General features: G+C 35.6%; 2 protein-coding genes across 3 annotated transcripts; both read left to right on the top strand.

The window, feature by feature from the left end:
* Nucleotides 1-9,751: 9,751 nt before the first annotated feature.
* Nucleotides 9,752-12,163, top strand: LOC136800768 (GATOR2 complex protein WDR24-like). Its single transcript, XM_067057427.1, has one exon. The coding sequence runs from the start codon at nt 9,762-9,764 to the stop codon at nt 12,084-12,086; it is 2,325 nt and encodes a 774-aa protein (XP_066913528.1). The 5' UTR covers nt 9,752-9,761; the 3' UTR covers nt 12,087-12,163.
* A 1,309-nt stretch (nt 12,164-13,472) lies between these two features.
* Nucleotides 13,473-24,196, top strand: LOC136800767 (platelet-activating factor acetylhydrolase-like). 2 transcript variants are annotated; one of them, XM_067057425.1, is made up of 10 exons: nt 13,473-13,619; nt 14,179-14,349; nt 14,889-15,093; nt 16,461-16,587; nt 17,311-17,427; nt 18,940-19,031; nt 19,986-20,143; nt 21,536-21,560; nt 21,959-22,128; nt 23,311-24,196. In XM_067057425.1, the coding sequence occupies exons 1-10, from the start codon at nt 13,508-13,510 to the stop codon at nt 23,490-23,492; spliced, it is 1,359 nt and encodes a 452-aa protein (XP_066913526.1). In that variant the 5' UTR covers nt 13,473-13,507; the 3' UTR covers nt 23,493-24,196. The 2 variants fall into 2 exon arrangements, with proteins under 2 accessions (XP_066913526.1, XP_066913527.1); XM_067057426.1 differs by lacking the exon at nt 21,536-21,560 and having other exon boundaries at nt 23,311-23,400.
* Nucleotides 24,197-26,645: the final 2,449 nt, after the last annotated feature.

Genomic DNA, 26,645 nt, shown 5'->3' with positions numbered 1-26,645 from the left:
GGAGAATTTCATGTCTAGCTACTGTTGTCGTCTCCCGAATAGACGTCCCCTGTTAATTGTTAAGAGAAAAAAATCCATCCCCCCCCCGCTAATTAAATTCGAAAAATTCAATATGTTATTACAGTGTAAATAGACCTTGAACTTTTTAAAATTTTCCTTTTTGTTAGTATTGGTTCTTTTTTTACGTGTTCATTTGTTAAAGTTTCTTTTTTGTTGTTGAAATTGATGTCCGTTAAAAAAATTCTGTTTTCAAATTACACCCCCCCCCCCACTCTTATTCCATTCTCCCCGCTTATTAGAATTTAGAAAATTTTCCTACCCCCTTGCATATTCGGACCCTCCGGTCTATTCGGGAGACAAGAGTATAATCCCAAAGATTGTCAAAGTTTTTCAAAATTCGCGAGAGTAGTAAGTAGGTAGGTGTAAGAGACTGCGCATTCATCATTCAAACACAGTTCAAATAAGTGAGCAGAGTGAGAAAAAAATTGGTGAAAAATCAGCACTGAAAAAGGTAGATAGATTCTATTGAATCATTTAGTCCAGCTATAAGTCAAATTTCGAGAATTTTATTACCCATTCCTCCTAACACCACCCTACCTCCTGCGCACGTGCTCTACTCTTAGGTGCCAAATAAACGGGGGGGGGTCGAATAAATGGGGGGTTAGTAAAATTTTTCAAATTAAATAAACGGGGGGGGGCCTAATTACCGGGGGGTTGGAAAATGGACCTTGAAAAACCCTAGGGGGTCAAAATAGACTAAATTTTAGGCTTTTTAGAGTAAAACAAGGAATTTTCCTTTTTGTAGCTGGGAATTTTTTCAAAAATTAATAAGCGGGGGGGGTCCTAATAAGGTCCGGGGGGTTCGAAAAAAATCGAAAAATTAACAAGCGGGCGGCCCCGATTATTTGGCACCTAAGAGTACACACTCGATAGAAAAAAATTTTTTTTTTTTTTTTACTCAAAAATATATTTGCCAGTACCTCGTTTTAAACTGGCTTCCATGAAATACTAAAAAAATAATTACAGGAGTGTAGTAAAAACTAAATTCAATTTGTCACATCTCAGGTAAGTTATGGCATGTCTCAAAAACCTGAAAATTACCATAATTTTTGAAGGCCATTAGCCGGCAGAAAATGAGCAAACCAATGATTTACTACGAAGGATATCATGATGAAGTTTCACTGTAGGGGTGTTACCTAATTGTTTATGCCCTCATTTTCGCGAAAAACCGTAAAAACTAAAAAGTGCTGACGTCAGCAAAACTTGTTTTTTAAATAACTCCAGTTTGGCTAATGGTAGAAACATGAAATTTGGACTAAAGTTGCACATCATTAAAAGAATTTTTTTCCAAAAATTTTTTTTTTAAATTTTGCTGACATCAGCACTTTTTTGCAAAATTTCGTATTTTGCTGATTTCTGCTGACGAAAGCAAAACTTTGAAAATTTTTTTTTTTGCAAAATGATCCTTTTAATAATACACAACGTTGGTCCAAATTTCATGTTTCTACCATTAGCCAAACTGGAGTTATTAAAAAAAACAAGTTTTGCTGACATCAGCACTTTTTAGTTTTTGCGGTTTTTCGCGAAAATGAGGGCGTAAACAATTAGGTAACACCCCTACAGTGAAACATCATCATGGTATCCTTCGTAGTAAATCATTGGTTTGCTCATTTTCTGCCGGCTAATGGCCTTCAAAAATTATGGTAATTTTCAGGTTTTTGAGACATGCCATAACTTACCTGAGATAACAATTGGTCTCTGTAATTTGAATGTTACCACTGTCAATTTTTCTCTTGACAGCACGACTCCCCCTGATGCATAGCACAGTTGATCGAATTAGGGCAAATGCAAGTTTCGTTCTGATCCAGTTGAGCGTTTGAGAATACAGATCGTCTCTTTTCTCAGCGAGTAGGGCAGCCAAAGCGTTAATAAAGTTTGCAGCTTCTCTCCCTGTGCCACCATTCGTGGTGAAGATCAGTGGTGTGAAGGATCCTCGGTCAACTTCAATAATGCGGTGATTGTAGTGCGCCTTCTTTTCCCTTTCATTTACTTCAAAAGCGCTTTTGAGGCTCTTCCTAGAGTACCGCTGAGCGTAGGCATTGAATACCCTAACGTCGAAAAATGCTCTTTGGCCTCTAGTCCAGAACCCCATAGCGCTTATATCCGCTCTTGCTCCTGGTTCACATATTGTTCCCGATGGTAACTCCTCGCCTGTGAGTGGCTCCAATTGTGGTTCGATCATAACGTCTTTTCTCACTTCGCCGATCAAATGGGCAAGAGTGTCTCGAATTTCGTCATGTCTCTGATAGACAAACCCACCCTTCGCACATGATAGCAAATGTTCTACGGTGTATGCTTTTCCACATGCACAGTGGGTGGGCAAGTGCTTCAGTTGCCAGCGGTACCGAATTGTGATGGCATCATAAAATTCTCTTTTCGTCAACGCAAAGTTCTCGTTTTGAAGAGGTAGTGCAGTCAGCCAATTCGAGGCTCCTTTCACTTGGGCAAGATCATTGGCTCTTAGTTCTTCAGGATTCATCTGAGAACGTATTTCTTCTAGTTTGAGTTTTTGACGGGCATCCTTTTCGCGCATAACTTTGTACTTGATCCCATTTCCGTTTCCATCTACATTAAATTCCTTGCGTTGATTAACAATATCTGTTTTCAATGAGTCACTTATTCTCAGAGAGTTACTATGCTCCACATCCGAAATATCTGACAGTATGGGGATTCCAAGACCTCCTAGCTTCACCGGAAGACTGAGTAGTTTCCTTTCCATTGGGCTGCATAGGTGACCTTCAGTCAGGGCAGGGATTAAGTATTGATCGATGGCTTGGTCCAGCGGTCGAAGAACAGGGGATATATCTTTCAAAACACGTATATGATATGTGAATTTGTGGATAATACCTCCAACAAAGGCACTGTAGGCACAGTGGGGCTGTGACTTGGCAATTTCAGCTAGAGTTTTTATCTCCTCTATCCCGTCCTGTACTTTTGACTCAAGATATTCGGTTTTGAACTCATCTGTTCCAATTGAAAAAAATTACCGGACTTTGACCTTTTTCTCTTCCAAGAAGGGAACAATCAGGATGTTTCAAAACCTGTTTCCCTGATTTTGAAATATGATACTCATTCATAATGGTACCTAGAGCTACATGTAACTAAATGCTCAGAACGCCTCGACATCAAAACTTTGTTTGTGTAGTAGAGTTCTAACAGTCTAATAGGATAGTTCACCAGTCACCAGTTCTATTCTGAGGTATTTTATAATTTTCTTTTAAGTTTCGCTCTTTTCAAACCCTATTTATTATCAAGCTTTTGGGTGTTTTATCAGGGGGAGATGTTTTCCACCCACTCTTGCATAACTTTTGATCTAGCATATCTAGACGACAGTCTAAACTTAACTTAAACTCTTTTATACCAGACGTCCGCACTCGATAGGATCGATCATCGGAACAGCTCGATGACGGATCGATATGTGATAGATGGATTACTTAACGATCCGGATAGGAGATTGATAGAGGATCGATACTCAAGATTTGTTTAAGCTTATGATTAGTTAGGCCGATGACATTTATATATGAGTTTACCGTCGGCCGCCCGCATCTCTAAAAAGCACCCGCATGAAAATTTCATTATTTTCAAAATTCATAAATTTTTCATTATTTCCATATTTCTTTACAACTACAACTTCTATCTTTGTTAAATCGTCTCTACGCATGTTTACACGGGTAAACAAAGAAGATTTATTACAGAAAAGGCCGATGAAATTTACATATGAGTTTACCGTCGTGAACTTACCCAAAAATAGATGCGGCATGATTTCATTATTCATTATTCATTATTTTCCCAACAGCACCTTATCCACCATTTCTGCTAACCATTCTCTCTCAAAATAAAAAATTTTGCTTCGCTTCAACCCTAGGCATGTTTTGCAAACGAAAAATAAAGATCGATTGCTACAGTGGCGCTAGATTTGGCAAAAAACTAAAATGGCCGCCAGGGCGGTTAGGCAGATAGATGGGCGTGACGCCCGCTGTAGTTGTAGGATTGAGGGCGGTCACATTTTCTGTAAAAAATCTTTGTTTACCCGTGTTTACTCTGGGAAAAAGGTCATGCGTAGAGGGAATCTTGCGTAGAGACGATTTTAACAACGATGGAGGTTGTGGTTGTAAAGAAATAAAGAAATAATGAAAATTTTAGGAATTTTGAAGATAATGAAATTTTCATGCGGGTGCTTTTTAGAGATGCGGGCGGCCGACGGTAAACTCATATGTAAATTTCATCAGCCAAATGCTGCCGCCCTCAATCCTACAACTGCAGTGGGCGTCCCGCCCATATATCTGCCAAACCACCCTGACCGCCATTTTAGTTTTTTGCAAAATCTAGCGCCAATGTAGCAATCGATCTTTATTTTTCGTTCGCAAAACATGCCTAGGGTTGAAGCGAAGCAAAATTTTTTATTTTGAGAGAGCATGATTGGCAGAAATGGTGGATAAGGTGCTGTTGGGAAAATAATGAATAATGAATAATGAAATCATGCCGCATCTATTTTTGGGTAAGTTCACGACGGTAAACTCATATGTAAATTTCATCGGCCTTATCGATAATTTATCGATCTATCATCATCAATCTTTTATCGATCTTATCGACCCTATCGACTCATACTCGATTTACGATCGATAACAAATCGATTAACGATCGATTACGAATCAACTAACGATCGATGACGAATCGATTAACAATCGATATTTGAACAATATATATTTGAATAAAGATGAAGATTTTTAAATTTGTTTGCTAAAATAAGGAATTTAAAATATAAATATTGGGTCCTGAAATTACACGCGCAATCGTAGCAAGTTTTCGAAAATCTGGCCTGAACATGGTCCGAAACTGCGCGGGTCGTACACTACAGTCTGGGAAATCCTCTCAATTGCATGCTTATGTTCCGAGGGCGTAAGCATGCAATTGCATGGTTATAATTTACGCCCGCTCCCGCTTTGGTTGAAATTGCTTAGGGATTTCAAGGGGTTCAGAATTCTCTAATTCGGGCGAAGGCATGGTTTAACGGGCAATCCATTTTTATGGAATCTTCTTCTACGATAAATTTTGAGTAAAACTGCCCTAGGCTTTTGAAATTCAACAGAGCTTTCGGAAGGAATTGCGTGTCAGAATAATAAAGGGTGCAATTGCACGCTTACCGCTTACCGCCCGTTTCAGAACAATTTCGATAAGCGTGTAATTACACGCTTAAAAATTCTGCCATTTTGATATAACCGTGCAATTGCGCGCTTACGGCCTCAGAACATAAGCGTGCAATTGAGAGGATTTCCCAGACTGTACTAGCTTGATAATGGATCAACGAAGGATCGATACTCAAGACTTTTTAATGGCTGAATCTTCCATCGATCTCCTATCCGGATCGTTAAGTAATCCATCGATCACATATCGATCCGTCATCGAGCCCTTCCGATGATCGATCCTATCGAGCGCTGATGTCTGGTTTATATCAGGATTAGAAACTAGGCTAGTCTTACCTCTTCTATCTTTTCCTTTACAACAACAATACAATCAATGCTGACAAGTTGACACAACACATGTGTATGTACATTGACAAATAATCCCTGAGAGAAGTTTTTATAGAAATCTGCAACAAAAACGTCAAAAACGAAATACTGATTGCTTTCCCGGTGCTCCTTCGCAGCTGTTTATCAAATTTCCACCAATGAGCCTTTGAGTGCCTTGTAGGACAGGTGGCTGTAAAATCCACCCTTCATATATTTCTTTAAATCTGTGGGCGGTCCGTGGGGCAGGTTTTGGGTTTTTTCTCATCTTCAATTTACTGAAGAAAGCGGGAATTTGATGCAAGAGTTTGCAAGAGATTGTCAACAAAGTGCCATAAAATATCATTGAATAAAAGAAGAACTTAAATATTTTCATTTTGAGGAATAGGTGCAAAAAAGTGAAACATAGAAAATTTTCATTTTTCATTGCATTAATTGAAATAGGATCTGTAAAATTTTCTATGTTTAGTTTTTTGCACAAACCCCTATAACTATGGACGAGCACACCGTTGCTAAGATGTTGGCTTGAAATCGAAATTGAAACCACTCAAAACGAAAGTAAAATCGACCCGTATTGGAAATCCCGTAATCTTGATATACGAAGTTTAAGTCTATACTGCTAGGGCGTACCCGAAAAAAATTTTTGTTTCCAGTCCACGGGGTGACAAAAAAACACTCGCCCGGTCGGCCGCAAAAATTTTCTTTTTTGCTAAATTTCGATCCAAAAACTCGATTTTTTAAAGCACTCGCGTAGAAGTTAAAATGATGGTCTTCTTTACCTTAAATCTGTAGACACCGCTACAGGCTTCGGCATAAGAAAAATTCACGTGTGATCATCACACGCCTAGATTTTGATTTATAGTGGTCTAGGTGTGCGATTATTCAAATACTTAATTTTCATCGTTTATATTTTCAATTGTGTTACAATATCTCTAAGAACTGGACACTCTCTTTCATTTTGAATATTTATCTTCAATTGCTAAAGGCTCCAAACTGTGATTACAAAGGGAACTTTTTTAAGAAAAAAGTAGAGTGAGAGAAACATTTCCCCAATTTTTTAAATCCTTACTTTATGAATGTTTCTTTTTATTTTACTCACAAGTCAGCATGATTCCTTTTATAAAAACAAAGCAGTTTACTTACTGAAAAGTCCCCACTTTGTGAATGTTTCTATTTATTTTACTCGCAAATCGGCATGATTCTTTTATAAAAACAAAGTTGTATATTAAAAAAAAACATTCTTAAAAGTTGAGTTGCAAGCAAGAATTAACAAAAACAATGCAGGGTTTAGTTTGAGATGAATAAAATTTCATTTCTATAACAATGGTCAGGATAAAACCTTCATTCCAAGTGACTTCTAGGCGTGCATTTTACAGTAGAAAATGAAATATCACGTGCGATAAATCACACGCCTCAAAAACTGATTCACAAAAGTTTTTCAAACAAACAAACTAACCCTAACCCTAACAATGATGTACAAAAAAAAATGCGGCCAGGTGACGACGAAATAAATTTTCACCCGGCCAGTGGACCGGAAACAAAAATTTTTTTCGGGTTCGCCTAGAGGTGCGCTATGGACTACCGTCAACTGCTCTTTAATATGGGACGATTGGTCAAAACATGCATGGGACTGTTAATATCTGGCCTGTATTTTCACTTACTGTTAAATCTCTTTGACAACAAATTTGTTTTGATAACTCCACCAAGTTTATCAATCATACCCTGAAGTCGGGTAACTTGCATCAGTGGAGGCTAACATGCATAGCCCTCAAATGACTGACCAATTAAAGCAGCAAAATTTCAAAACAAATGATCTACGCAGCTTCGCTCGCAGCTCTACTCTACCATTTTTGTTTTGATTTAACTTTGTATTTCAAAGACCAGACAGGTCATTCATTTGAGGACTATGCATGTTTGCCTCCACTGATGCAAGTCCCACATTTTCAAATATTCATTAGAATAATGCTCAAAGTCACTCAAAAAAGACAAAATACAACCAATAACACAATGAAGATTATGGATTTAATGATAAAAAAATTAAGATATTAGATATGCTTTTGTATTTTCCAATCAAATAAGTTTATTCAAAAAAATTTTCTTAAAGAGACAACCCAGAGAGATTTCTGAGCCCAATTGAGAGAACTCCATTAGAAATTTTCCCAGCTCAATTTTATGTTCGCTTGGCTCGCATCTTGTCCCAGATTCAGAATTTTGAAACTTGGCAACTATGATATCAAAAGTTTAATTTTAAGATTTTGGGATTTTATAGCGTTTTGGCTGGAATTGTTGTCTGCACAAAAAAGGACAAAACCTGATCTACCTTAAGGGAAGAAAGTTTTGCCTCCGCAAAACACACCAAAATGGCTAAATCGCAAAATTAAATTCCGCGACATTTGATTTTTTTTTTCTTCTTTTATTTTGTTATTGACCAGGTATTACCCAAAAAAGATGGACACAATTGATTTTTAAGCATGTAGCGTGTATTTTTTATCAAATATAAACAACTCTGTGATGCTTAAAAGTTAATCTAAGTTGATAACTTCTGACTCTTTGTGAGATCCATTTGAAAAAAGCTACAAATATCTCTGATTTTAAGTACTTCTGACGGCTTTGTTGCAGTACACTCTGTCTCTTTTTGTTTCCTTTTGCGATTCTCTTTGCTCTTTGGTAGAGGCAACGTAATGGTATGGTGTATAAACGAACCTACAACTGCTGTTTCATCAGGTTCAGAATTCTTTTGAAATTTCTCAATCACAAAATTATATTCCATGAAACTTTTGAAATAAGCTCATTTGCAAAATTAAATTCCGTGAAATTTGCCATTTTGAAACTCTGATTTGCGAAATTAAATTCTGCAAAAATTTCTTCTCGCGAAAATTTCTTCCCATAGGTACTTTAATGGGATAAACTTTCGCGGGGATTAAATTTCGCAGATTTCGCGGATTTTGGTGTCATCCGCGAAAATCTGTTACAGTACATTTTAAGACTTAGGACCTTAGGTTCTCAGGATCTCAGGATCTAAAAGCTCAAAAAATGTTCCAATAAGGCTGAGATATAGCCTGGGAGCCACTTCCCTTACACAACCCTTCCCAAATTGAAAATCAGATGAAGCAAAGTGGAAATACTGAAAATTATTGCTTCAACCTTTAAATTCTGAAAAACGTTAAAATACCCAAAATTGCCAATATAGTTTGGTGCTGATTGTAGTCAGGATGTTATGTTGAATAATTAAAAACTCTAATCATTGTTGGATTGTGTTGTGTCAATGTCATGTATTTAAAAAATCGACCATTTTACGAAGGAATTCAATTGGAGGTTGAACAGCAAATAAGCATTAAAAAACAATAACACATAAGTACATTATTATGATAAGTTTGCACTATTTCTTTTCCTTATTATTGTTTTGATGAGCTGGAGTTTTTTATTATTCATGACATCCTGATTAGCCAAAAGTAGTTTTTTCAGTCATTTTATCATACAAGTTGATCCCACCTAGAAAGCTTCTAATATAAATTCTAAAGACAGAAGCGTCACTTTTGTTTTTTTCTAAGCATAAGTCTTTTTTCTTTAACTTATCTATCCAAATTTTTTTTATATCTTTTTCTTTTTCAGTCATTTTAAAATTTCCTAGATTTTTCAATTTTTGAAAAAATAATTCCCAGATTTTCCAATTTTATTTCCATTCTTCAGATGAAACAGTTAAAGATTTATTTCAAAAATGTTTGGAAAATCTTGTTTGCAGGGATTTGTACTGACAAATGATACCATCAAAAAACTTTTTACATCACATGCATGTGTTTTCTGGTGGTTCTAAAATTTAAGATTATGCTCTTTGCCAAATTTTTCAAGGTTAAAACCTAAAGCTTCTAGACTAAATTTTTTTTGATCAATTCGATTTGCTTTTCCAGGGATCTCAGACTTTGGTAGACTGTGATAACCGCAATGATAAATTAAAGTAAAAGAAAGTCAACTAAATTATATTTATTTAGAAAAAGCTTTTCCGTATAACCATCATCAGTGTCAGGTGTAACATTTTAGATTTGTTATTCATTTAGTAAGATCTAGCACCACTGATGATGGTTGTACCAAAAAGCTTTGCTAAATTGATAAAATTTTGTTAACTTTTAACTTACTTTTAAATGAAAAAGCAACAATAAAGTTAAGTTATCATCTTACTCTTTTCAGGTATGAAGAATGGCTCGTGTTCAAGAAAAAATTACTTTTCCAGTTCAGCCTGCAAACTCATTCAAATTGGTGTTACCAGGGCGACCTAATGGTGTCTGTACCAACAAGGAGGGCACATTATGTGCAGTTGGTGGACGTAATTTACTGAAAGTTTTTGCAGTGGAAGAGAAAGGTTTCGCTGAGAAAATCAATCTTATTGTTGGACCAAAAAAGCTAAATTACGCGCTGACAGATGTTCAATGGCATCCTATTGAAGATAATTATGTAGCATCTTCTGCAGGGAATGGTGTTGTTTTGTTATGGGATTTGAATAAAGTTGGAAATGAATCTAAACAAGACCATGTCTTCCATCACCATTATAGATTTGTCAATAAACTTTGTTTTCATCCAACTGATCCAGCTCTGTTGATGAGCTGCTCCCAAGATGGAAACATGCATTTGCTTGATATTCGTCAAAAAAAACTTGTCGAAACATTCAGAGGGAAATCAGATGGGATCGCAGATATTCAGTTTCATCCAACTGATAAAGGGATTTTTTGTGCTGCTTGTGAAAGTGGAAATGTACAATTATGGGATATGCGGAAACCAGAACATCACTATAACCAATTCACAGCTCATCGAGGACCTGTTTTTACATTAAACTGGCATCCAGAGGATCGTTTCTTACTTGCAACTGGAGGAAGAGATACCTCCATTAAAATTTGGAACACCCAACAGCTGAAAACTCACCCTGTCAACATAATCCAAACTATTGCTCCTGTTGCTTGTGTAAAATGGCGCCCAAACTATAAAAATCACATTGCTAGTTGTGCATTAATTTTGGACAATAATGTGACTATTTGGGATATTGGTCGTCCTTATGTTCCATTTGCAACTTTCGAGGAACACACTGATGTTACCACAGACTTTGTTTGGCAAAAAGATCCAGATGTTATCATATCATGCTCTAAAGATAAACTTTTATATAACCACGCTATTGTGAACGCAAAACGTCCAGCTGAAGATGCAAACCCAGTTGCACTAGGCTTTGCTCCTAATGGTACTGTTGGTCATGCTTTAACAGACAAAACAAAGCGCTTTGTCAACATGAAATCAAACAGCAGCATAAAGAGCCCACCTCCAATTGTAAGCCAACCTTTAGAATTCAAACCGGAAAAAAGTACTCTAACGCTTTATAGTCTTAGCCTTGAGACTGATCTATCAAAGATCCCTGATGAGTCTTTAATACAGAATTTAGCAAAAGAGTACAAATTTCATGGGAAGCCAATAGGAGAATTATGCCAGCATAACGCTGATGTTTCAATAAAGTATGGTTTGTCAGAGAAAGCATTAACATGGTCAATCTTAATGCAGCTTTTCAAAAATTATGACAGTTCTAATCCTAATATCCCACTTCCAAGTCCAATGTCACAGAACTCTGTCATGAGTTTTGCTTCTGAGAAAAACCGGAAGCTAGAAACACCAGAGATGATGATGGGCCACCGCGGAAGCTCTGTAATCGAAGAAGAAAATAATTCTTTTTCTGATGAAGATATTTTGAGTATTGATACACCAAATAGTTTGGGTCAAGGAAGAGGTGATTTAGGGATCGGCCCAGATATGAGTTTAGCGGTCTTTGATGATGATGGAGATGACGGTTACACTAATGAGCTATTTTCACGTGACCCAGAAACTGAAGGCGATGAGTTAGATTTTCTACCCCATGAGGGTATTCAAGTACGAGAACCACTTGATTCAGGAAAATCACTGCAACAACATCAGGATAGTCAAGCAGAATTGCAGGAGGTAGCAGAACAACAATATCGCCGACAACATTTTAACGGGATGCCAACACTTGTTATTCCTGATTGGGAATTCAAAGAGACGGTCAAAGAAATGCTTTATTTTTATGCAGAGAAAGGTGATATTCAAATGAGCGTGACCACAATGTTAGTTTTACAACATAAAGTGAGAGATTTAATTCCTAAAGATGAGCAAGAGGATTGGTATAGTGGATATCTCGATATTTTGTATCAATTTCAATTATTCAACATAGCTACCGAAGTCATTAATTTTGCTCCAGAACCAATTAACACTCTAAATCATAACATGACTACCATTCATATGCAATGTCAAATGTGTAACAAACCAATTGCAATTGATAAGCCTGGTTGTTATTGTAAGAAATGTGAAAAAATTACGCAAACATGTGCGGTATGTCAAATTCCTGTCAAAGGATTGTTTGTTTGGTGTCAAGGATGTGGGCATGGTGGACATTTGATTCATATGAAAGAGTGGTATAAACTAAATACACACTGTCCAACAGGTTGCGGTCACAAATGTGAATATTCTTGAGAATTCTTCTTTCGATTTTGATATTATATTATTATTATATTCATTCAAATTTTCATTTAAGATAGTCTTCTGTCTTGTAGGATTTAAATTTCATCATTGAATTTGGAATGTTTTAAAAAAAGTGATGAAATGAAATTTGAAAAAAAAAACACCTCTATTTTTGCCTCTATCCTATTACTTACATTTTGCAATGTCTTTGTTTTATTTTGAATTTTCACGATTCGTTGATAATTGCTTTCAATTCAGTTGTTTCATGAAGAATTATTCATTTTTTAGGGATATTGATTTTTTATGATAAAAAGTAGTCTTTAGATATTTTTTACAAATTTATATTTTATTTAAAACATCATTAAAAGTATCTCTTCAGGATAGTTTGACCATCAATTCTCTCTCGATCTCTCTAACAATTTAATTTAGCTGAAAAGAACTAAATTAGAAAACTTAAAGTAGATTAAATTTTTTTTTTCATGAAATTTAGTCATTGCCAAAAATTCTAAATCAGGAATTTTGCGGGAAAAAGAAATAATGTTCGCAAAATTTTGTCCAACCAAAAATACAAGATCTTTCACAGAGAATTTAAATGACTTAAGGTGAAATATAGGAGGACCTAATTGTTTCATCAGGACAGAATGATAAAGAAAACATATAGCAATAGGTCCCTTGTGGTCACGACTTCTAGACTCTAGACCAAATGTTTTTAATTGGTTTATATTTCTCCGACATTCCTCAATACTTCTGTGCATTTTAAAAAACTTGCCCATTGAATTGAAAGATTCGTATTAAAATAATCTTTAACATAATTTCTAATTTTTGTACATAGAAAAGCAAATTATTCAACAATTTTGTATTTTTAGCTTAAAGCTAGATTTCTTTTTAGTTGATTTTCTAATTAAAACAATTGGTATTTGGCTCTCTATCTTATAATGGGCTTTTCCAGAAAAAAATTTTACCCCCACTGTTGAAGATGTTTATTTTTCGAAGTATTGAACCCCCTGGATATCCTACTTTATTAGTAAAAAGACCTCTGGATATCCACTCTTAAAGATATGCTCAACCCCCTGGATATCGTATTTTTTACTTGAAGAGACACTTTACCGTCTGGATATCTGCTCCCTTGTAGCTATTTAACCCCCTGGATATTCTCTTTTGAACAAAAATTGTTAACCCCTGGATACCCAATATTCTCAACACACTATTTCTGGAAAAGCCCAATGTTATTGGACTTTTCAAAGATTTCAACTGTTGAAATTTTTAACTAGACCATATATTCTGTGGTATTGAGTTTTTATCTATAATAGTCAACAAACATGAAGTTAGTTTCTGTTTTACCTGATTTTTTATATAAATTGATAATTTACATTTTTATCTGTTTATTTTTTCATTAGATTGAAAACACCAAAAACAAATATTTTAAATTCAACATGGGGTTACCAAAGCCTTCAGGACCATTTGTCGTAGGATGTGCAGATATCATGACCAAAGTTGTTCAAATGCCAACAAATCTGACATGTCCTTCATCTGTACTAGAAAAAGGTAAATTGCTTGTTGTAGATTCCTTCTGTTCCTCAGAAGCAAGAATTTCAGTCTCTACTCCAGTCTCTCGTACTTCAAATCGCTTGTGATGTAACAATAGTGATGATTCAATTTAAATTCTTACCTATTATTTTACCATAGTCATTAAAGAAAACCCTGGTCTGGAAGGCTTTTGTTTTTTTCTATTGTTAACAATTAGAGCTTTTGTACGTAAATGGATTTGTATAGTTTTTGATTACGAACAAGAGGCTAGATTCGTAAGTGTGGTAAAAAAATCGTGATCGCAGCCTGCCTCATTTTTACAACAAATGTAAATTTGACAATATAGCTGAAAGAAATGATACATTACCAGACGGGGGATTTTTATAATGATTATGCTTTTACATGGGCTCTTTTTTCTGGCAAGGTCAGAGTATTTTACTATGAATGACATTTCTAATCATGGTAAGGTTTTCGTGGTGAAAATATAAATAAAATAATCAGTTCCCCCTGAATTTTTTATTTCATCCATATTTAAGAGATTTTCTACTCCAAATATTCATTGCAACTTTCATTTCAGGTGTTGATTTTGGGATGTTTGCCAGGATATATTACCCAACAGAAGATGAGTCATCAAAACATTACAAAGAAGCCAAAATATTACCTGATGAACAGACTTCTTTGTACGCTTCCTCTATGTTTTCAATCTTTAAACTCAAGTGGTTATCTGGACTGGCAAGTTTTGCTCTGAGTAAGTCGGTTGTAAAATTCTCTCTTTTTAAATTCCATTCACAGCAAGTGTTTTGTTTCTATAAACTTCCTTTACAGCAGTTTTTCAGCTGCAGCATAGTCAGGTAGATAACATTAATGTCTACATTGAAATTATAGTCTAATTGGGCCCAATCATTCAACGATGCAAAAACTTATCTAGATAATTTGACACATAGAGTCTTTTTTAGCAAATATAATTTAACCACCAATAGCTCTTCATATTTCCATCAATCACCATCATGAAGCATTGTAACTCACTGTTATCAAACCCCTATTTTGAAGAATGTTAAAAGTTCTTTCGTCTTAAACGGATTTCCATCTCGGTGAAGCATATAATAAGGCTTTCCATCTCAAAATTCTGCATAAATCACCAAAATTTCAAGAATATTGTGCTAAGTTGCTGTGTAAAATTTATTTCCGTCTCAGACGAAAATCCTTTCTTTGACCACTGTTTGAAGGCAAACATTTTTTAACTCTCATACTTAAGGGTGATTCTCAACTTAACTTTTGTTATTACAGGGGGAGCATTACAGCACAGCTTCATTGACGCACCACTCATACCTCAAAGCAAATACGACAAAACACTTGGACTTGATGATGAAACCAACAAGAAATTTCCTTTGGTTGTTTTTAGTCATGGTTTGATCGGGTTCCGTCATATTTATTCGACTTTTTGCAGTGATTTAGCTTCACATGGTTATGTTGTGGCCTCCGTTGAACACAGGTTCGTACACGCTTTTTATAAGAACATCCAACATTTTTGAAGGCTCTTGATGTTCTTAACTTTTCGAGTTTTAACCCTTAAATTGTTTTTTGAACATGTTCTTAATTTCACTGTGAGTACTTTGGTTCAATTTCCTAAGAGATTGGGTGTTTTAGAGTTCGTGAAGCTTTAAAATATTCTTAATTTGATCTTATGTTCTTATATAGTTTGTTTTATATAAAAAACGTGTGCATTAGTTGCATTTTGGAAAACTGAAGCTTTTAGTTTGGAAATATAAATTAAATACAGTAAAACCTCTAATTAACGGACACTCTAAAAGGCGGACACCTCTGATTAGCGGACAATTTCATTTTCCCCAGCCGTTTCCTAGTCAAATCCTCATAAAAAAGTTTCTAAAAGGCGGACACTCAATTAGTGGACCCTCTGATTAGCGGACAAATTTTTTCGCACGAAATAGCCAAAACCCCTATTTTAGCTCTCCAATTAGCGGACATTGAATATCAAACGGGTCACAGACGTCGAAAATTGAAAAAAAAATTAACTTTTCGAGTTTTAAACCTTAAATTGTTCTGAACATGTTCTTATTTCACTGTGAGTACTTTGGTTCAATTTTCTAAGAGATTGTAAATTGTCTATATGCATTAGTTGTATTTCGGAAAACTGAGGCTTTTAGTTCGGAAGTATGAATACCCCTTTCATTTTTTTCGATAAAAGGTTTCGATTATCATATTCATTTTAGACATGAACTGATTTAGTTTTCACCATCGCATATTACGGTGCATTAAGAAATTTGCTGACTAATCATTATAACTTGATCGTTAATTATAAATTGATTACAACTTTATATTAATCAGCAAATCACAACAGACAACAATTTCAAATCTGTTTTCTGTAACTTTCACTTCGACGACTTGATTTTGTGACCATAAATTGTAGTTTATGTCGTTTTATGGCATCGCATCGTCCCGGTGTACGTAGTTTTCGGTGCCGACAGTAGGTGCCAAAATTGCAAGAAAAAGGAGAAGTTTTGTTCTGAGAAAATAGTGGGACGAAACTATTTCAATCTGCTTTGCTTTGTTATGTCTTCTTTTACAACGTTTCGAATTTTGGCGGTCACAAGTTGTTGTGGAACCTGCTCTTCAAACGAGTATGGTTTATCCATTTTTTAACATATAAAATTCTTTATTGAAGCTTTTTGTCTGTAGATGGTAAATCCGTACAGTTCAGAGACAAAATACAGTTGAAAAAATCGAGTTAGAGAGCTTCAACTGTAAATCATTTCGGTCTTGTCTTGAAGTTTTTTGGTCTCAAATGAGCATCTAATCCCAATATTTCAATCCTGTAAAATGATTATTTTTCTCATTCAGAGACGGCTCAGCCCTACCTACATACTTCATGGACCCTGAGACAAACAAAGCAACTTCTTTACCTTATATGGACCATCCGACAACTGAAAACGCTGATGAAGAAATTATCCAAATGAGAAATAAACAGGTATGATGAATGGTCTATCTTATGAGGTGATTTCAAGTTTTATTCGCCGCGGTTTATGAAAAAAATACTGGTGATTTTGGTGATTTACACGTTTTTTTATAAGAACAAACTACATAAAAACTTAAGGCTTCGATGGCCAAAATGTTAAGAACAAGTCAAGAACATTTTAAGGCTTTGTGGACTCTAAAACACCCGATTTTTTAGGAAATTGCACAAAAATACTCACAAAATGGTGAAAATAAGAACATGTTCAGAACATTTTTAGGCTTAAATTTCAAAAAGTTAAGAACATCCGAAGGCTTCAAAATTTTTGGATGGTCTTATAAAAAAGCGTGTACATTTGTAAGTGTTATAATGAGAGAGCCGGGGTAACGATCAAATCAATTATTTACAGGAATGACCTAGAAGTCCAGGACTTGAGAGTCTTTCGTTTAATGTTTTCACTGGGTCCACCCTTGGTTTGTTCCGCTGACGCCTTAGACCATTCGGTCGTCACACCTTCTGGTGCGAAGAAATTAACAGAAATGATCGACTGATAAAAGATACATAATTCATGATATGCACCATTGCAATGTCTTCCACGGACCCGACAACTGATTGGTTAAAAGTGACGTATTGACTGATTTTACGTCACTTACAACCAATTAACTATTGGGTTCATGATGTAATGTCAGAAGACATTGCAATGGTGCATAACATGAATTCCAACCAAATATTTTTCAGGTCAACAGACGAGCTGAGGAAGTCAGTAAGCTGCTAGACTTGTTACACGTTGTAAATAAAGAGCCAGAAATTATTGAAAACCTTTTTCCATCAACGTTTGATCTGAAAACATTAAAGGTTTGTTTTTCCATATTTATAATATTTTATAATATCAAATTCGTTATATTTATTTCAATTGGCATTTTTTAAAGCAGCTTTAAATATTCTTAACGAAACAGGATATGACCAGGCAGAAGAAAAGTAAAGAAAAATAATTCGGCATCAAATTATTTCGATTTCAATATGATATATATTTTTTAATATTTCTTAAAAGAAATCTAAAATGATATATATTTTTAAAAATCATTCGACTATGTCTTGCTATTGACTTATTATATTTTTAAAAACATATAAGAAGGTTCTGATTGAGAAAACATATGCACCCTTTAGTTCTTAATTGCCCTCTGAAATGTGCCAAGAGGCCTAACTTTTTCCATAATAGAAGGTTATTGTCTAGTATTACAATTTCTTAATTATTGTAATTAGCCCCCAGAACTTTAGTGCAGCCCTTCAGGTACCCCCACTTTTTTAGGTCCCCCCTGAGTTAAAAAATGAGACAGCTCCCACCTACTTTTAGGCCGATTTTAGATTTACACCCCCCCCCCCCAAATAAGTGGGGGGCGGAGTCATGCATTTCATATATTTTTGAAGTCCATAAAATTTGGAAGTTGGTTTAGTATTTTTTAAATATCTCAAATTCTGTTAAAAAACCCTTGTTATCAAGTTGTGTTAGGCTACGTCATATCTTCCTTCGTTTCGAGCGTAAAACTCCTACTCTTCGAGTAAGGCCTAAAAGCCTGGAGCTGTCTATTGTGTAGACTAAAGTTGTATTGGCTTAATAATGAATCCAAGGTCGTATTCTTTTCCACGATATGTCATCGGAAATGGTCTAACTCACTAAAGATTAATTCAATGTGTTCAGTAAACAAATATTTTAGTGAGTTAAACCACAACGTTCATGTTCTCATTGAAAACAGAATGCAATGGTTAAACTCACTAAAGATTAATTCAATGTGTTCAGAAAACAAATATTTTAGTGGGTTAAACCACAACGTTCATGTTGTCATTGAAAACAGAATGCAATGGTTAAACTCACTAAAGATTAATTCAATGTGTTCAGAAAACAAATATTTTAGTGGGTTAAACCACAACGTTCATGTTCTCATTGAAAACAGAATGCAATGGTTAAACTCACTAAAGATTAATTCAATGTGTTCAGTAAACAAATATTTGGTGAGTTAAACCACAATGTTCATGTTCTCATCGAAATACAGTAGAGTCTCTTCAACTCGCGAACCTCTTTAACTCGAATGTCTCCTTAACTCGAACAATTTTTCTCGTCTCTTCAATTGACAATGCCTTTTAAACCTTTCTCCATAACTTGAAATTTCCTTAACTCGAACAAATTCGCGTTCCCCGTGCGGGTTCGAGTTATGGAGACTCTGCTGTATTCAAATCCATGAGTTGAAACTCACATCACTTTCTGTGGCAAAGAATAAAAGTTGTTTCTATGTTATGTCTTTTTCCAGGATCATTTTCTTTCTCTTCAGAGTCGTATAAATAAAACAACACATTTTCTTACTTTTCTAGGGCCGTTTGGACGTTGAGGAACCATTGATCATTGGTCATTCTTTCGGTGGTGCAACAACGTTGAACTCTATCAATAAAGATGATCGCTTCAAGTACTTATCTTATTTTCGATTCTGATTAATTATAAACGCATTTCCTTGAAAACATGTTAAAAAAAGCATTACTTGACACGGCAACCCAAGATTTTTAAAGGGCATTTAGGTCAATATTGTGAAAGGGGGCTGAATTCAGGAAATATAACGATGTTACCTGTTCTTCGGTGGGTACCTAGCTGTCTGGTTGGGGCTGTGGGTATATGTTGAAAGTTTCTCCGAGTTTCCCTTTTTTTTTCTCGAGTGAATTAGGGTACCCAAAATTCAATTCAAACCCAAATCAAATTCTTTTAGAGATTCCTTAATCATCGGGCAACCGTATTTCATTTGGAACACTTAACATTCTAACACTTAGGAAACTAGTAAATGTTTAACAATTTCAACAAACTTTCCTTTTTTTTCTTTTTTACCCCTGACCTCATTTTCTATTACAATAGACTAAAGGAGATTGGTCTCGAGCTGATCAGAGTTGAATGACATCATATGCCTGAAAACTTTGCATTGACTCACTCACAGATACCGATTTCTGACGTCATTCGACCTTTGTAAACTCGAACCCAATTCCCTTGAAACGTTAATCCTTGAATATTATACCTATTGAATGTTATACCTATTACAGATGGTTTCTTTGCCATGAATTTGATAGGTTTTAAAGGGACATAAAAGTAGTAAAATGTGAATGTTGTGCGAACCACGTGTCATGAAAGAAAACAATTAAAATTACTTGTCCAAAACAATTGAAACAATCAAAATCAGCCATATTTGTTTTTATTTTTCATTTAGACATGTGACATTTGTTTTGATTTTGTATCTCCCGCTGCATACGGTATTTTTACAAATTCCGTCAGTACTTTTATGTCCCTTTAAAAGATTTCAACATTTCTATTTGTCAAAGCAAATGTTGAAATCTTTTAAAGGGAAATCAATAGACATTTCAACAAACTTTCCATCTAGGTGTGCCATAGTGTTGGATCCTTGGTTTTTACCACTGACAGAAGATGAATTTTACGAAAGTGGTCTCAAGAAACCAACATTCACTATCTTCACTGAGAGATTCAACTGGAATAAGAACATCCAACGATGTCAAAGGTTTCTGGATGGGCTACCTAAAGGTTAGACTAGACTCGTTTATAATGGGCTATTCCAGAATAAATTTGTATCTCGTTTGTATCTAAATGTTGAGGAGGTCTTTTTTTGGGAAAGGTGACCACTCCCTGGATTTTTTTTCTCTCTCTTTGGGCCAGCCAAAAACTAACCCCCCGCCTAGATGTTTTATTTTCCTGACCACCTTGGACGTCGCACCTCCTCAACATAAGTGGTACTGACTTTTTATGCAATAGCCCAATCTGTATAGGTACCGGGTGCGCCACAAAAAAGTTTCTCTCTTTAAAAGTAATTTTCTCGAAATCTAAAAATTTTAAAAGAACCATTCCTATTTTATTGGAAAGAAGAAAAATAAACTTAAATTTTGATGGGTCATTTATTGAATTCGATTCATTAGATCAAAAGTTATGCTCAATTGAATAAAAAAGTTACTTTTGGAAAGTGCTCAAAAATGTTAAAAATCGACCTATCAAATTATTCAGAAGCATAATCTCATGATGTATCAGTATTTTTGTTTCAGTCATTAAAAATGATAATTAGCTGTTTAAATGACCTTTTGTTATTTAAAGGAAGGTTGAATTTCAATGAAAGGAAGAAAATCCGTCGAAAAAGGCCAAAAGATCTGGTAGAATTCATAAAAATACATCAAATATGGGTTTCGAGGTAGATTCAGCCGTACATAGACTTTATCCAGTCTAGAACCAAAAATCTGAGGAAAATTTCGGTAAAACTAAATCAAATTAATTTTGATGAAGATTTTGAACCCTTTCGACGCTTCAGTTTCAAAATTTATGTGTTTAGTTAATGAAAAATGTTCTTAATCATGTAAAGGCTATTGCGATTGCCAAATTTAAAGTAAAAATTTGATAGGTCGATTTTTAACGTTTTCGAGCACTTTCTGAAAGTAACATTTTTATTCAATTGGACATAACTTTTGATCTAATGAATCGAATTTAATAAATGACCCATCTAAATTTAAGTCTATCTTTCTTCTTTCCAATGAAATAAGAATGTTTCTTTTAACATTTTTAGATTCCGAGAAAATTAGTTTCAAAGAGAGAAACTTTTTTGTGGCGCACCCGGTATAATACAGTAATGGGTGTTATATGATAATACGATAATTATTACAGGATAACATCAGTTTGTATATAAGGATGAAATATTATAACATAGTTTGACTACACTTGTCTCTTCCTATTTTTGTTGTTTATTTTCTACTCAGTCTGAACTAGTCGGCTATATTGCTGACTACCTAAAGGTTCTTTTGATCGTACCATTATATGTTACTAATATAACTGAGCTCTACCAACAAAATATTTCTACCACTTTTACACTTTTAAATTTTGGGCACGCAACCTTTGCAACAACCTGTAATAATTCTTTTCTTTTTCATTTTATAGATTATGGTGAAGTCATAACTTTAAAGTGAGTCATTAGCAATTCTTCCAACGCCCTCGTTTCACGTTTCTGCTTTGATTGCACAGCATTTTTAACACCCTTTTGCCACCCTCACGCCCCGCCAACACCAATTTGGAGAACTCTTATTGTCAATTCTGCTTTGAGAGGCAAGTCTGCACTCTATGTCACCCAAGACAATGTCTTCGAATGCAATGTACATATTCAGGGCCCACGCCATGAAATAGAAAGTGGGGGACCATGAATATAGAGTCTAAGGAAAAAAAGAAGGGGGGGGCATGGCCCCTGGCCCCCCGGTGGCGTGGGCCCTGATATTGGCTCATCATGCTTTTAATATTTGAAATTCAATCATTTAGAAGACAATTTCGCCTAGAAAAATTATTAAATTTTACACCCTTTTACCCCAGGAATGCAGTGCATTGGGACCAGTGCGATGGACCAGGCTTCATGCCATGGTTTTTACGTGCTATCGGTAAATTCACCGGTGGTATCCCACAAGACCATGACTATCAACAAGGAATTATCTTACAACGCCAAATTATATTGGATTATTTTGGAAAGTATTTGAAACAGAAAAGTAAGAATTGAGTTTATTTTGAGTTAACTCGATTACTGATATAGAAATGAAATTACAATTTTATTTTCGTTATTTATCAATATCAAATTTACATAACCAGGACACTGGTGTAAGGTGCCTAAGTATTTGCCTAATATTTGTCGAACCCCAACTAAACGCTACTTCAAAATTCAAATTTTTACTTCAAATAAACGCTCCGGTCGTTTATTACATTCTTTGAATTTATTCGAAGTCATACGGTACATCAAAATACAGTAAAACCTCCAATTAACGGACACTCTAAAAGGCGGACACCTCTGATTAGCGGACAATTTCATTTTCCCCGGCCGTTTCCTAGTCAAATCATCATAAAAAAGTTTCTAAAAGGCGGACACTCAATTAGCGGACCCTCTGATTAGCGGACAATTTTTTGCGCATGAATTGGCCAAAACCCCTATTTTAGCTCTCCAATTAGCGGACATTGAATATCAAACGGGTCACAGACGTCCAAAATTGAAAAAAAAATGTTTAGATATTTTTATTTCGAGCACTTATTAGTCTTATTATTCAAATTATTTCTACAAATTTTCAGTTTTCCCTTGACCCATTTAACGAATTTAGGTGGGCCAAAGAAATCATAAATCACTGGTACTTCAAGTCCGTACTCACCACCTCGATTTAACCTCTTGCCAGTCACTCGAGCTCTTCTATGGCCTAGTGTCTGCAGATAATACTTTAGACCCCAATTTTGTATTTTCGACACCCTGGGATGGCCTAATTTAAAAATTGGAGCTCCGAGATCAAAAGTTTCTAAAAGGCGGACACTTCTAATTAGCGGACACTAACCCCTTTCCCCGATGGTGTCCGCTAATTAGAGGTTCCACTGTACACACTTTTGAGAAGTCCCGTTTTCTTTAATTCTTAACCCTTTAATTGCCGGTCGCCGGATTCTTTTTTAAAAGTTCTGCCTCTTAGCCTCGCGAAAAATGAAGCGTCAACATATTTGCTACATGCCGGCATATGCGGATATGAGTGACAGCACATTTAGCTTGATTGTCAGAAAATTATCAGAAATATAAGTGATATGTGTTCACTTGAGTGAAAATGAAGTAAAATCTCTCAATAAATGGGTATGCCGACATGCGCATGGAAGGGATTTTCAAAACTTTTCACTCGACTTCATTCTCTATTTCTTCACCACAGCTTACCCGATGCCGTTGTTAACGGATGACTACCTACTTCCTGACAATTTCTTTCTGGGCATGCGCGTGTTCAACAACAAGGAGAAAACTGAAGAAGTAATTGAAGACGAAGAAACCATCCCATCTAAAGAACAAGTAGTGGAAACCGGTAAAGAGGAGATGATGAAGAAAGAGGAGTTATGATTGGGTTAGATGTAAGAGAGAGGGGTTGATGGAAACCAGGTTGAAATACTGTACAGTGCCTGGTGGAAACCACCTTCTATGGTAAGCAAGGTTACTTAGAACTTTTTCTCACTTTTGATTACTTCTCTGTTGAAATGTACCTATGGTGACTAAAATTTTCTGGATCGCTAGAGTTTTCTGGAATGTAGATTTTTTTTTTAATTGGCTTTCGTGCTTTAAGTATCGCCATCCCGATAACCCTTCTCCAAACCTCAAAGAATTGGAAAGATATTTTTGAGAGTTGAAATCATTGATAAGGCAAGTTCTCTCCATTCTTTCACCCCGACATTCTCTTTGCCACACTTATGGACTTGTAATTTTATATAATGAATTTTTTATATTCCAAGCATTATTTTGTATATAATAGAGAATTGCCAAATTGTATTAATTATTACAGTCATATTTTTCTATTTATTGATTCTTTTATGATAGTTAAGTTTTCTAAGGTTGCTTCAAAATTTCTGTTCTTATGTTGGCACTTAATTGCTGAAGATTTTATAGAGTTATTCATAGTTATGATAGTTGAAATTTTTAAGACGGGCTGAAAATTTAATGATTTGTAATTTTAATGTTCATATTATTGATTTTATTATAGCGCTAGACTATATATTATATGTACGCATAAAGTCCTAGAATATATTCAAATGATTTTTCCTGGCTACTGATTTGCAATATTTGTAATCTATCTGACAATTGCAATCTTGGGTTAGCGCACGAACCACAAAACTACCTCCCTGCCCTACTGACGTAGTTATCCAAACTTGTCCCGTGTATCCCAGGCTTTATTTATGTTATTGATGAACACCAGAGAAATACAACTTTTCGACAGTAGTCGTGCGGTCAGAGCGTGCTACTTAATGCCTGCGCTGCAATTGGCGGCTACGGTCGAAAAATTGTATTATCTGGTGCTATCAGTTAGTATAGCCAATAATATGAAGGGAGTCATTTGTAGCGATCTAGTTCACGCTGTAATCTGTCTCTTAGTCAACTCGTATTTTGTTATTATCAGGTTGAGAAAGCTGATCGAATTCAAATTGAAATGTAAAAATTTCCAAAAGATGTTAAAGTCTTCAGGATTCATTTTCCATCTCCAATCCAATCCATACGTACCTTCATAACCTTTATTTCTATTTTAGAATGTAAAAAAAAAAGAAAATAATAAAAACGAAAACAAAACTGAAAATTTTAAGATGGCGGCCACCATTCCGAAACCAACTGGTCCATTCCCAGTTGGCTGCTGTGACGTCATGACAAAAGCTAAAAGTTTACCTGTAGATTTTCAACCGAGTTGGCTTTGTGCTCAATATACAGATCTCGGATCATACATGACTCTCTACTATCCCGCTAATACTGACCTGGATGTGACTAATTATGAAAGAGCATCCTGGATTCCTAACCTGCATACCTCTTGGTATTGTAATGGGCTGTCAGTCAATAATCTGAGGACATCTTGGTTCAGTTTTGTCGTCAAATATTATCAAAGTAAGTTTGTAAGGAGAAAAATACAGTTGTTCAGAAAAGAAATAATGAGACTCTATTTCTGATGTACAGTGGAGTCTCTATATCTCGAACACTCACGGGGAGCGCAAATTTGTTCGAGTTAAGGAAATTTCGACTTTTGCCTGAACCATGTTCTAGTTAAGGAGACATTTGAGTTATAGAGATTCGAATTATGAAGACACTACTGTATCAAATATTTATAACTTATTAGTTGTTCATAATCAAAGCAAAATGTTTATTTATGCCGAATGTATTTTGTTCTAAGCAACTGATGAGTCACGTGTTCTTTCAGAAAGAATACATTTTCAACACTTGAAGCTTGCTCTCATGTCTCTGTTATTACTGAAAATCCATTCTTCAAATATTTTAGAGGGCGTTACACAACACGCCTTTCTGAACGCGCCACTTATCGACGCCCAATCATTGAAAGAACACGCCTTAGATGACGCCATCAAACAAAGCGACAAACTTCCCGTCGTCATATTCAGTCACGGGTTGTCGGCGTGTCGGACGTTTTACTCGTCATTTTGTACGGAGTTAGCGTCACGTGGTTTTGTGGTCGCTTCGATTGAACATAGGTGGGTTGAGGGACACTGATTCAATTAAAGGTTGAACTTTGTCGCAACTTTCTGTCTATAAACGGAAAGCCGTCCAATTGAGATTTTCACTTAGGTTTTCCGTCTCAATTTAAAGCCATGAAATCAGACGTTCACACTGTTTGAAGGAGTTTTGGAACAAAAAGTTTAAGCTCTCTGACTTTCTCACTTAATAGACAGGATAATGCAGGAGGCCCCCCAGCGGTTTGCGTGATGGCGTGATTGAGACTTTTTTCTTGCGTGCTGGCGTGATTAGAGATTTTTTTTGGCGAGATGGCGTGATTAAGATTTTGGCGTGATGCGTGATAGGGCAAAAATTTGAGGCGTGATGCGTGATTTGGGCTAATTTTCGCTATTTTTTGCGTGATGACAAATTTTAGCGATTTTCGCGATGCGTGATGGAGAAAATTTTTTTGCGTGATGGCGTGATTAGGGGTGCCGCTGGGGGGGGGGCCTCATGCAGTGTTGCAATTTTTTAATCCAGTTGATATTTTCACTTAAATTTCTTTCTCAATTTTAAGCTATTGAAGCACAAAATTTCTTAAATTTTTTGAATGACAATTTTAATTTTCCGTTCAGATTTACTTGTTGCAACAATGATAATGGCGTACATCTTATTTTCAAAAATAGCACTAGTGGGAACTTAGCTTTCGGAGTAAAACTTTTTGATACGAAAAGCATAAAATTTCAAACTGTCCACATTCATAGGATTTCGGATGGTTTTTACAAGGAAACAATGTCTTTCGATACGATTCGTAAAAAGTTCGTGAACTCGAATACACGTTTTTTTGGACCTACCCCGGTGGGCTGTTGGTCCTATAAATTAACCTCTGTTCGTCCGTTCGTCCGTTCGTTACTAGCTTTTCTCGGGATTGGCTCATTAGTTTTTCCTAATTTTTGGCACAAAGATGCAAAATGGTAATGCCCAAAATGTGACGGAGCCCGATTTTCGAAAAAAATTAATTTCCGGCCGAAAATGCCGGAAATATGCCGGAAAAACCGGTTTTTTGGCATTTTC

This window comes from Clytia hemisphaerica, unplaced genomic scaffold (genome assembly GCF_902728285.1).
Source record: "Clytia hemisphaerica strain Z4C2 unplaced genomic scaffold, Clytia hemisphaerica genome assembly, whole genome shotgun sequence".
In the NCBI taxonomy this organism is placed as follows: domain Eukaryota; kingdom Metazoa; phylum Cnidaria; class Hydrozoa; order Leptothecata; family Clytiidae; genus Clytia; species Clytia hemisphaerica.
The sequence above is the reverse complement of the archived record's forward strand: the minus strand, read 5'-3'. Positions and strand labels throughout refer to the sequence as shown.